General features: G+C 38.6%; 2 protein-coding genes across 2 annotated transcripts; both read left to right on the top strand.

The window, feature by feature from the left end:
- Window positions 1–2,980: 2,980 nt before the first annotated feature.
- LOC107641033 (uncharacterized) lies at window positions 2,981–4,297 on the top strand. The gene is made up of 2 exons (XM_016344541.1): window positions 2,981–3,001; window positions 3,911–4,297. Exons 1-2 carry the CDS (start codon window positions 2,981–2,983, stop codon window positions 4,295–4,297), a joined length of 408 nt encoding a protein of 135 aa, XP_016200027.1.
- A 2,269-nt stretch (window positions 4,298–6,566) lies between these two features.
- On the top strand, window positions 6,567–10,763 carry LOC107641032 (putative F-box protein At1g67623). The gene is made up of 2 exons (XM_016344539.1): window positions 6,567–6,716; window positions 10,365–10,763. Exons 1-2 carry the CDS (start codon window positions 6,567–6,569, stop codon window positions 10,761–10,763), a joined length of 549 nt encoding a protein of 182 aa, XP_016200025.1.
- Window positions 10,764–13,386: the final 2,623 nt, after the last annotated feature.

Genomic DNA, 13,386 nt, shown 5'->3' with positions numbered 1-13,386 from the left:
AACGATCATATATTTTTATTAATATATATGTTATATATAAATATATACAACAATCATATATACATCCCTAACACACACACATATATATAATATACAACGGTCAAAATAAACAACTTAAATTTATTTAGCATTTTAAATTTTGTAAATAAAAATAAACAACTCACTCAAAAATTATTTTGTACTATGTACAAATTAATTTTATTTTTTATGTAAATAAATTTAATTAATTATGATTTAATATACCAATATAAATAATGTTCAAAGTATTTCAATAAGTACTTCTGAGAATTCTTTCACATCTTCCTCTACTATATCTTGATTTAATTAATTATAATTTAATATAATTATTTATTTTTAAAATAACTTGTCACATGGCAAGTTATTATTGACTATTCAAAACTCTTTTAAATTGAAGCTCTTTTCTCTCGATATTTGTATTGAGGGGCACGGAGTCGGTGTGCCGAAGATGTTTGGCTGACCAGTGCGCATAGCACTTATCTTCGGCTGACCGGTGCGCCTGGTGATGATGGCCGTTGGATCTTTTTTGTTTTTCAATCCAACGGTAGAGATCACTTTGTTGCTTCCTTCCTTTGATTGGATAGTCAATGCCTTTTGTTGCTTTTGTGTTAGAGGGGCTATTTTACAAAATTTACTTTATTCCTGGTTATTTTTGTTAGATCTAAAAACTATCTGGGTTTATGTAGAATTAGTTAATGATGTTTTGAGATAAAACTAATTGCAGCTAATGATTATGTATTACGTTAAATCAGAGGCGATCGATTTGGGCTGGGAAGGAAGGAGATGTGTCGTGGACGTCGTTTGATGCATACAAGAATTAAGTTGCAGGGAGTTTTCCCCTGCGGAATCACAGTGCAAAGTTGCCTATTCTCTGAATGGCGCATCTGCCGCAACTCATTCGTTCGAAGGATGATGAGACGTTAGTGTCATCGCCGGAACGGGATTCAATCGCCATTTGATAACAAGGAGTGTTTTTCGGGTAGATGTATGGCTTTGCCGGAGATGAACAACAACGAAGGATTGAAGCGGCGTGGAGATGGTGGACGAGAGACTGACGAAGGAGAGGCATAAGGTATTCCGGGTCAGGCGGGTCATGTTGGAACACAGTTGGGTTGAACTTGGTTGCATCCTGATGGGCCTGTATAGTATCATTTTTTTATATGGAGTTGCATGTTTTTTCTGAAACGAATGTTGGGCTCAAGTGTTCGTTTATTAATAATGTTGTTTAAACTAGATCAATGGTTTAGTATGGTCCTTTTTACTATACCAAAAAAAAACCTCACATGGCTGAACAAAGAAGAGAAAAACCAAAATAGTTATTGTATGTATAATTAGTTGTTAAACAATTTAATAGCAGTATTGAATTTTTGTAGGATATAATAATTAAAATACTCTGTAAAACCAACTTAGCTGATTAATGTAAGATTTTGTCATAGGTGCAATAATAATTGACGATGGTGTATAAAGTGAATAGAAACGTTGAATAATGAAGATGCATATATGTTCCAATTGAACACAGGATTATATTCGTACAATATAATTGGTTGAGAGTTTGAATACTTGTCCTTTAAAAAATAGAATTTCCATTCATTTTTTAAAGAGTTTTGATTATTTAATTGCACTAATTGTTTTATTATAACCTGAGAAAGAAGTACTTTGATTTTGTTTAAATCAGTGCCTTCGTATTCTTTGTTCATCCAAGCAATCTAATTGGAAAGATGTTTATCTTCTATAATTTGACATAATATTAGTATATGCTAAAAATGATACTATGTTTACATTCCTTTATTTTATTATCTAGTATAAAATGATGGTATGTGCCCTTAAAAGATATATAACTTTTGTTTGAAGGAACCCGTAAACATTCTTGACAATCAAACGCGCTTCTTGTGGTGTAATACCAATTTGCAAGAAAGGATAAATCGATAAACAGGTCTTTGATAACGCACATATAAATAGTTGCCGAAATGTTCTGAAATCATGATTTGAAAATGGCATTTGGCACCAACGCAATGTAAATCCCTAATTTTGTGTCAACCGCCCACATGACTTTAGACGTGTGTTTTAATATGGTTGATTTATAAGTAGAGGGTCTGAGTCATGAGTAATTTAAAACAATTCCAGATAAACAAACATTAAGAACAAACCGATGAAAGTAGATATAATTATATTAACCGAGTTTTAAGTAGCATTACAGAAGATCAAAAGGGAAACAAAACAAACAAAGCAAATAAAACATTCGTACAGGCCTCAACGGAAAACAACATGACATAAAGATATCAAACATGTGTAGCATGTCAAACACCCCTGACCCCGTCTTTATTCTGCCCGGCTAGCTCCTAATCGTTGGAGTTGTGTGTCGTCTGCGGCGCTTCACGACCAGCCTGACGGAGCAAGAACTTTGGATTGTTATCCAAAACGTCGAGCCTGCGTTCCAGGTCACGCCACGGTGGCACCTCATGCTGTTCCCGTCGACGAAGCTTGGCGATTTCTACCATCATTTTGTTTGCTTTGTCATCCATTTGGCAAATGGTCATTTCATTCTTTTGCCGCGCCATGTGCAATATCGTTTCCAGGCATCGTCGTGCCTTTTCTTCTTCCTCCAGTTCATCCTCCTTTGCCTTTAACCTGACCTTGGCGGTAAACCTTTGCGCCCTCGCCTGTCTGAGTTCTTCTTCAGTCATTTCAAGTCTAGCCTTCAAAATCTTCTCCCTTTTGACCAGTGTAGCCTCAACGAGGTCACAATCTGCGCACTTTTCATCTTTACGGATGATGTCGATCAGAGCGGCAATTGACAGCTCTGCGAAGTCGTCGGGACTAATGGTGTGGTTCGTGACGAATTCCTGCGACATTTTCTTAGAAGAAGACGGCGACATATGGCCAACGACGAGGACCCTTCAAGCAACAATTTTTCTTCCGGCGACGACGGTTCTCCTCTGGATGGGTCGTTCTTAGGCATGCGATGTGGAATCTTCCTTTTGAGGTAAGTTTGAGAGTGCGTAGTGTACGCCGTGAGATGAGATGGGTGTGGCAGTCTAGCAGAAGTTGGAGAGTAGAGGAGGGTAGTAGAAAGAAGGAGAAGGAGATGGAGAGGCAGAGAAGTTATATATATATATATAAAAGGGATATTTTTTACATTTCCTATGCATTAATTATTTGACTGTGTGTTACTTGTGTAAAGTGAAAAGTTGTTTCGTATTCTTTTTTTGTACTTAGCTTGTTTTAAATTTTTTATCGAACATTTAAGTTTTTTAAAAAATAAATTAATCACTTTTAACATGTTTAAATATTGTACTTCTTTTATTTTTGGAAAAATAAAAGATTAAATTAAATTTTTCGGCAAAAAAATAAGAGATAACAGTTATTCAATGAGTAATTAAATTAAACAATTAAATTAAGAAGAATAGAACCCTAAAGTCGATTAAACCATTCAATACATGAACAGTTAGTATTAAATTATTGCTTTGTAAAATCAAAGCATTTAAATAGGATAGCACAGTTATTATTAAATTAAATTAAATTAAATTAACTACTCAACTAGTTAATAATAACGATCATTTCTCCTCTATCAATTAACTGGTCTTATCCTGAACAATCGGTAAAGAAACGTACGAGGCACTGAACCATAATTTGAAATGACAGTATATAATAACATTAAAAAGGATATAGTAGGAACACAAAACGCGTTGGTGGTCCTCTATCCTCTTGATATTTTCCAAGCCCCCTCCCTCTAAAAGTGTTGGAAATGGCTGGAACATCCAAGAAGAACAGAAAGAAAAGGAACGTAGTCATTGCGTACAAATGTTTGAGTAATATTCTTCCTCGCGATATATGGGTGAGGATTGCCATGAAGGTTGCATCAAATTCGATTAAGGATTTGTTCAACATGTAGGCGACTTACAAGGTGTTTTTGGGTGCAGCGAGGTCCGGCGCTGTTTATAAGTACGCGTCGATGTTGGAGTTACCGATTGCGTCCTTTTTATATTACTATGACAATCCAGAAAAGAGTTTCCTAGATTGTTGCACGGAAACAGGAAATCCGGCTGCTCTACTCCGGGTAGGGATGATTGATTTCATCTGGAGTGGCCACTGCATCGGTGGAATGGACACCTTGACTATGGCTGCAACGGGTGGCGATGTTGAAGCCTATTACTTGTGTGCGATGCTGCTACTGTCTCATGGCAAGGAAGATGAAGGGAACATGCGAAGGGAACTTGAATTTTTTGAAACTGTACGTGCTTCTAGGGTGGTCAAAAGGTGCAAAGAGGTCTTCAGGTAGGTATTTGAGCCTCGGTAGGTGGAGGTTAAACCGTCAAATCCTGGACAGTCCGAGGTTTGTCAGTCTACCAGTTGCCCTACTCGAGGCACCATAGGTGTTGTGGAAGATTTGTCCTGTGTTTCGTGTGTGCAATGCATGGTGGATTATGAGGTGCAGGGGTTCTTGGAATCGTTTGTATTCGAATGAAAATATCTATTTTGTGATTTGTGTTGTTCAAGCTTGTTGTTTATGCTTTTCGTATATGATATTACAGTATGTAGCATTATCTCCTCTTTTGTTAAGAATTTATGCATGGTGATCCTCATATGGAATATATTTTTATTATGTTTTTGTTTTTGTGCGTGGATAAATCTAAGTTTGATCTGGTATGAAAGATTTGTTGGATGATGATATAACATTAAGTCTGCGCCTATACACAAATTATTACAATTCGTGGGGAAGGCAAACGGCACATGTGAAATGATCCATTATTACTATGCTTTAAAGATGCACAGATGCATAACCTTTGATAAAAGCAGTATTTCATAATTCCTTAGCTAATAGGCCAAGCCGAAACAAACAAACAGTCCTGAACAGTACAAGACCATAACGCGGGGGAGGGGTCGGGTTACGGTGTCTCCATCCCGTTGCGACACTATCCCATATTATCTCGGGCTTGTCCTCTCCAACAAAATATTGGCCAGCTGCTGCATAATTCTCCTAGTTGAGTCTTGAGGTCCCCTTTCTCTTTCTCGAGTTAGGATACATGACCTTCGATTAACGCAAGGTCTCTCGTAACTACTCAATCGATGGACCAGCTGCAATGGATATAACTTTGTTAGCAACACACTGATAATGATGCAAGTTACTAGATGTGGAGACGTCGCAGGAAGACAACTTCCACTTACCATGTGCACCTAATCCCTCCGCGCGAGTCGATGTCACTGCCGTATCGTGCTGTGGTCCACCAGGAACAATTCGATTGAACTCCAACACTGGGAGACTGCGCAGTGCCGAAAAAGGTGACGCAGAGACGTGAAAGCATTCGTTCCAGGCATTCGTGGCCTCTTCGTAACTTCGGTAATGGAGGAGCAGGTTTCGGGGAAAGCCATCCACCTAATCCGATGTAGCTTCCTAGGAAGAGTAAATTCTGGGTGTCATCCCTCTAAACATGACATAGCATGCACCTTCTGGCCGAATTGCCATCCGTCTGTTCGTTACGCTTTCCCTAACGTGACTGGCAACTTACTGGGGAAGGATCTATCGAGGAGATCTGGTTTTTTGTTGCAGGGGGAGGGAGGTTAAGCTTGATGGTGGAATACGGTTTAGGGGTTTTCTCTCACCTCGAGGCTCAGAAATGAAAGAGTAAATTGAGGAACTCCAATGGTGCAATAGTAGTAGAGGTGTACTTACATGCGGACCCTAGGTTCTGGTGTACTTGCACCCACTAAGATAGAAAAAAGTAATAATATTTGTTCTATCCATCAATATATTAATTTCACTGCAATTAATTATGTTTTTATCTGGGCTCAAATTTTTTAATTTGTATTTAGAAATTCATGTAACAACCACTCAACGAGTTAATTGTGAAACTTTAAAAATCTGTTCTACAAATATTGTTATGGTTAATATTATGAAGATTTCAGATAACTAGTCCCGAATAATTAGTAATTATTAAAAAAGTATTTAATTTGATAAATTAATTTATTTTGACCATTTATGAATTTCTTTAATCGAGTTAGAAACCTTTAATTTACACAATTTATACATGTATTAATCGTTTCATTTGATGATTCCCAATATTAATTGTTATCGAGGTCCTTAATTAAAAAAAAAAATTGAAAACAACCAAGAATCATTGACGTTTTCCATTTTCGGATTTCGAGGCAACTTGGAAAATGAAAACGGCACTGCCCGTTTGCAGAAGAAAGACACTTTTACTTAATAGTATATAGTATATAGTATATAGTATATAGTTTATGTATGTATTAATTATCCGGTTTTATCCAGAATGTTAGGTAACGAAACATGTGAGACGTTAAACCTTAATAATTAATGCCAGTAATATATAAAATATTAACTTTTATATGATAGAAGATAATTGTTGTATTTGATCACAAAAGCAGTTAAATAGGATATATACGTTTTGGAATTAATATAATTGTACTATCGCGATAAGTTTAAATAATAATATATAATAGCTAACATTTTGTCCCTTTATTGGTGGTTGTCTCTCCTCTTGATAATCTACAATAATCCCCCAACCACCCCCTCTACCAAGCCCTTGCAAATGGCTGGAAATTCCAAGAAGAACAGAAAGAAAGGAAACGTATCCGTCGAGCACGAATGTTCGCTGAATCTTCTTCCTCGCAACATGTGGTTGAGGATTGCCACGATGGTTGCATCGAATTTGATTCAGGATATATTCAACATGCAGTTTGTAACACCCTACCACACAGTCTTATGCTTAAGTCATAAAACAGAGGTGGTGAGGTATTACGACCTTTAAAGATAAATATAGTACGTGTAGTATTGCAAAAAGGTTTATAACTAGGAGCCTTTGAAGAAAAGTGGGTAAATCAAAACCGATAAATCAAAAGCGCAACACTCCGATCGATAACGTAAATGAAGCGGATTTAAGATAATCTAACATGAAAAGCCATACAGAAGAGTGCCAACAATATATATATTAAGGCTCAGGACTCGGTTTGCAAAGATAACCAGTCCAAGCATACAGTATACATACATATATAGTAAGGAAATCTCAAAAGACAACCCAAAAGACAATATATAAATCCCGTTTCTCCAAAATAACCTCTAAGAGGAGGTAATACAATATATATATATACAGTGGACAATATAAGTATCTAACAATTATACATGATCAAAATAAAACCCAAAAGACTAAGGATCTCCGCCAAAAGGAAGTCTCCAGCATGCCTCAGCGAGGGGCCTCACGTCCTGCATCTAAAAATTACAAAATCCGCATGGGTGAGAACCGGAGGTTCTCAGCATGGTAACAGTGCCCAAATATCTAACATGTAATGTCCTGGGAAAGCCAAAGGCAATCCTAGAACTTCCAAATTATAATCAAAGTGCATAAACATAACTACCATAACAAATGTAAATAGGCGACTAACTTAAGGATCTTCGGTCTAACTATATATTCCCTTTCCAAATCCTGCGATCCTCCCAACCGCCAACAGTAATGGAAAAGAAAACACAAGTATATCAAGCAAAGAATGCACAAGTAGGAAGCAGATAAGGCAAATAGGCAATTAGCAAGTAATGATGAAATCACTTAGGCAATCCAAACAAATCACATATAATGCATATGATGCATGCCTGTCCTAGTGGCTGATGAGTCTCATCTGTCAGTTGCAAAGCCAACCCGACATGTCCTGGTAGCTAACCATTGGACAGAACATTAAATACGGAGCAAGTGGGACAACGCCTCAACCCTTGCATCTTACCCACGTACCCGGAGCAAGGAACAACTTAACCCTGCCTCTTACCCAGGCAGTGTTACATTTTCGGCCCGGAGCAAGTGGTAACAAAACACAGCCCTTGCATCTTACCCGCAACCTCATTCGGAGCAAGTGGATAACACCACTGCATCTTACCCGAAGTCACATACAAAAACACACTTTCATTATCATTACCATTCATTCATTCATTCATTCATTCTCAAATCATACCCGGAGCAAGTGGATAACACCACTGCCTCTTACCCGGCGTTCTCACCTCTTACCTGGAGCGAGTGGTTATTTCCCACCGCCTCTTACCCGACACCTCTATCTCATTCGATTATACGCGTATACATAGTCCATTCTAACATATAATTCTCCTTATTCCTTCACCAATAGCATTCTTATTAACAATTATTAATCATCAACAATACTAACCATTCTCGACAACTATAATAATTCTCAACATTAATCATAACTCAACATAATATCCCCTTTCTTCCTCTACAAGTTACCCTTCCCCTAGCTTACTCTCATTCACTAGGCATCCTATATCAATTTAATATTTAAGGGATGAAATTGGGGATTTATAAGTGTGAAATAACACCTTGGAAGGTTACAAGCTTGTTGGGAATGTGAAAGACTTGAAAACAATAGTTTTAGAAAAGGACTGGGTCACGTGCGGACGCACAGGGGTGTGCGTGCGCATGCCCAGAAATATTTTTAGACGTGTGCGTACGCACAGGTCTGTGCGTACAAACAGAAAGCAAAATCTTTAGGGTGGGGGGGCGCGCACAACGTGTGCGTGCGCACAGGGTGTGCTGGCACTGCCACCAGCAGCCCTGTCTCTGCGTGTGCGTACGCACAAGGCTATGCGTGCGCACAGGACCAAATTCTCGCCGAGTGTGCGTGCGCACAAGGCTGTGCGTCCGCACACAAACCAGAAATCCCAAATTTTGCAGAAGCCGCAGAATTCAGATTTTTAGCCTGAACTTCCAATGATCATATCTCTTTCCACAAAATTCGGATTTCAACCAAATTTAAACCATTTTGGAACTTGTGAAATTATCTTTTCATCGATATAAAAACCATCAAATTTCAAAAACAAAAGCTCAAGATATGATCTGTTGAAGTTCACCAAAATCCCCATTTTCACCAAAACTTATAAACTCCCCTTTTTAAAACATTCACTTACCAAACTCATTCAAAACCAACCAAAACCAAACCTAAGCCACACCAAGTTCCAATATACTTCATAACATACCTTTTGTGCCATAAATCACCCTTTTACACTAATCAAAACTCAACCATTCACATCAAGCATATTCCAACTTCTCAATCCAATCCACAACTCAATAATTCAATCTCAACACATAGTCAACATTCATATTTCAACAACATACAAAACACTCCATTTCACTAACCATCAAACATACACCAAGGCATACATATCTTGCATACCATATCTTATCAAAACTCAAAAATCAATAACCACATACATAATAATGCAATCCATCTCAACCCATTCAACTCATGTCCATCAACAGAGTCTCACCATTATCATCCATCAAGCATATTAACCCACATCACATACAACTTTCACATATTGTACCAACAATTATTATCATTCACAATTACCCAACCACTACTCAAATACTCATCTCAAACCAATAATCACATAATCATATAACAATTTCAACAACCAATTAACCATCATCACAAATTCAATTCCTATCCTATGGGTCGCTAGCCTAAGTTTTCACACCATATTACATTTTAGATACAGGAAACCGAAACCATATCTTGGCCGATTCTCCACTCAACCCGGAACACTTTCAATTTCACTTTCCTCAAGCCTTCAAGGCTCCAACACCTTTCAAATGGATCTTCCAGCACCAAAAGTCCACTCCAAGCCTTTCCAAGACTTCAATCAAGCTCCAATTTGATAATTTCAACTCTAATTCAACATAAACTCAACTAGTTCATACAATTGAACAATTTTAACACTAGGGCACATGAAATTGGACAACCACAAGGGTTTGGAGTTTCTTTACCTTTACCCACTGATCTTTGAGCAATACCCACAAGGAATCAAGTCTAGTGAACCCCTAAAACATGAAAATCATCAAGGAATTGAGTTCCTCAAACCTTAAACCCGAAATGACTTTACCAGCAGAAATGGAGCTAGAAAAATGCAATTTACTTACAATTTTGTTTGGATAGAATTGAAGAGCTCGACGAGCCCGACGCATGGCCGCAAACGGCTCGTCAATTGGAGCTCCGGATCAAACGTTATGGCAACTTGAACTTGGAATGAGGGTTTGGGAACTTCTCCTTCTTCCCCTTTCTAATTCAGCGTGTGTGTTTGTGTTTTGAGGGAGAGAGAGTGCTAAACTCTCAATATTAATGAGGTTTGGCTGGGCCTTAGGCCCAACTTGGGTCTGGTTGGCTCGGTTTGGCCTGTTCGGGCCAATCTTGGGCCGATTTCTTTAAAATTGGTGTCAAAATTTTCGTTTTAAATTTCTCTATCACATTAAACCATAAAAACTTCATTTCTCACTTTCTAGAATATATTTTAATTTATGGGTTAATTAGTCACTAATTAACCGGGTTTTACACAGTTGACTTGTAAGGTGTTCCTGGGTGCAGCGAGTTCCGACGCCGTATACAAGCATGAAAAGATGTGGTATATACTGTTAGTGTCTTTTTTATTTTACCTAGACCGGCCTGAAAGGAGGTTCCTTGATCGCTGCGTGGAAGTAGAAAATGTGGATGCTATACTCCGGCAAGGGTTGACGGAGTATTTCTTGATTGCCTGCCGTGACATTCGGATGAAACTGCTTGCTAGGGCCTCAACGGAGAACAGCGTCGAAGCCGGTTACTTGTGTGCCATGCTGCTACTGTGTGATTACGAAGATGAAGATGAAGTGCAAAGGTGTGTTGAAATGTTTGAGGTTATCCGTACTTCTGGTGAGGTCGAAAGGTGCAGGGAGGTCTTCACGGACATTTTCTGGGAGTGATGGGTGGACGAGAGACCGTCGAATCCGGGACAGACCGTGGCTTGTCGGTCCACCACTTGCACTACCTGCGGCACCATGGCTGATGTGAATGACATGTCCCGTGTCTCGTGTGTGCACTATTTGGCGGATGAGGTCAAGGTTTTCTTGGAAATGTTTACATTTAAGTTAACGTGGCTGTTTACCACTCTTAGTAATCTGCCCTTAAATGTGTTGTTTTGGGTTTATCTTTATGTTATCTACCAATACAGTGGCTAGCAAATGCCAAATTGTTATGAACGATTATCCTTCATTAACCCCTTGCTTTGTGTTTTGATTCTGTATCTATTTTTTTTTGTGAAATAATGTCATTGATCCATTAATTTAACATAGTTAACAGGCATTGTTGTTCATCGTCAACCAAAAAAAATATCTCTATTCAACGTATATCGACTACTGTGGATGGCACAGAGGAAGCAATAAATGCATATATTAGTTAGAACTTAGGCCAAATCATGCTTTCTTTGGGAGTGGGATTTGACATGCACTTTTTCATTACCGAAGTGACGTCTGAATAGACAGAAGACTGTTTAATTAATTAACCTTTTGACATCCATTTTTGCTTGGGACTGTGTAATATTTTAGAATGTGACAGTGAATTTATACAAAACTGGTAACTTAGATAGGCAATGGGAAGTCATCGAAAGGGATAAGGTAATTAATGGCAACAAAATTTTTTCTTATAAATAAAGTATTGAATACGAAATGTCAAAACACATATAATAGCAATGCACAAAATGACTTTTTAAACCAATATTATGTCAACTTCTAAATACGTGTTTTACGTATGTTTAAATAAGATATAATGTATTTTATGAAAAAGGAACTTAATCTATGTTTACTTATGAGTGTTCGAGTGAAAAAAAGTACTGAACATCAAATATTCCAAGTGTTAACGTGGGTTAACTTTTTCACAGTCCCCAAGCGGCCAAAGTTTGAAATTTTTTAGTAATTCATTTGATTCGACTAAATTTGAACAACATATAAAAAAGATTTAAATAATGCATAAAACTTGTTTGACGATATATATAATTACATAATACATATATTAGATAAATAAGAGTTATATTGCCTAATAAAAAGAAAGTTGAACCTAATCCTAGCAGTCGAAGAGGTTGGCAAACATTATCAACTCATAGTCGGCCTGATAATGTACACACAGAACATGAATAGCACCTACATCACCGTCGTTTACGTGCCACCCTCTTCCATGGCGTTGATAGTCGTAAATAGCACCCATGTGGCCACGGCTTGGGCATGTTTGCGAAACACAGACTTGATTCTTTCCATTTAGTACATGCACACGATGCTAATGTGTCCACGAACGTTTGATAACATCTTGGAACCCCAATCTGCAGATTGTTAGGGCACTGGATGCCTCAAGCTCACAAAACGTTTCCAATCCCTTGTTCTTTGTTTCCTCATCATCGTTACGTAGCATCAGCATCATTAACATTGTGTACTGGGCGGCCAAATGGTTGTGGGCTGCGGCAGCGTGCAGCAATTCCATCCCCACCAAACGATGATCGCGAATGAAAAGGTCTTCCACACTAACCCGAAACAGAATTTTCGAGTGTTTGCTCTGCCTGCATCACTCTAAGAAGTTCCATCCCTGCTGGTGCTCACGATACGCCTTCCACCAGATTTGTTGCGTATATGGAATAGAGACATGTTGGTAGGGGTGGCAACGGAGCGGGTAGGGCCGGCTTTTGCTCTACCCAACCCCGCCCCGCCGTACAATAACCCGCATAGAACCCACCCCGCTTTTACTCGTGGGTAGTAAAACGTTGAACCCTAACCCGCCCCACCCCTACCTGCTCCTATAATTATTAAAATCCAATAAATAAAATTAAATTTCAAAATTTATATAACTATCATCACATACATAACATAAATTAAAGTAAAAATTTAAATATGATACAATATTATTAATTATTTACTAATTATTTTACATATATTATACATATTGTATATTAAAATTATATATATTATATATATAGCGGGGCGGATAGGGGCGGGTATTACTGAAACCCGACCTCGCCTCGCCCCTCCCAAGAACTCGCCCCGCTAAAAACCCGCCCCGGTGCGGGGCGGATAATTACCTGCTTCGAGCGGGTAGGGGCGAGGTGGGTACCCGCGGGTTCAGGTGGTATTGCCATCCCTACATGTTGGTACACAAAACCCTTGTCCCCTGCATTATGTGCAGCGGTGCACATCCTGAGACTGCACAAGTCCCTCATGGAGTTTGCTGCGGCCCTTATGGCAATTAAAGCCCAAACATCATGGGGAAAGTTGGCCGTGTCTCTCGGATGCTCCATTTCTGCTCCCCTGATGATGAATGCCCGATACGGGAAAGGAACGGGGAAATAGGTATAAGGAGTGGATTACACAAGGGACCAATTAGTACTGGCAATGGTTGTTGTTTATGGTGTCTTTATAGGCTCCCGGCACTGTTTGGGATGGTGTCCCATCGGTTGTGTATGGTGCCACCCCCCACCGATACACATATCAATTTAGTAACATGCATCTTCACTCCCCCTCACCTCATATATGGCTTCTTTAGCAACCATGTCCCTTTGTATTCAAT

The sequence above is a fragment of the Arachis ipaensis genome, chromosome B5 (genome assembly GCF_059453495.1).
Source record: "Arachis ipaensis isolate K30076 ecotype BB chromosome B5, ASM5945349v1, whole genome shotgun sequence".
In the NCBI taxonomy this organism is placed as follows: domain Eukaryota; kingdom Viridiplantae; phylum Streptophyta; class Magnoliopsida; order Fabales; family Fabaceae; genus Arachis; species Arachis ipaensis.
This window is presented reverse-complemented; position numbering and strand designations above follow the sequence as displayed.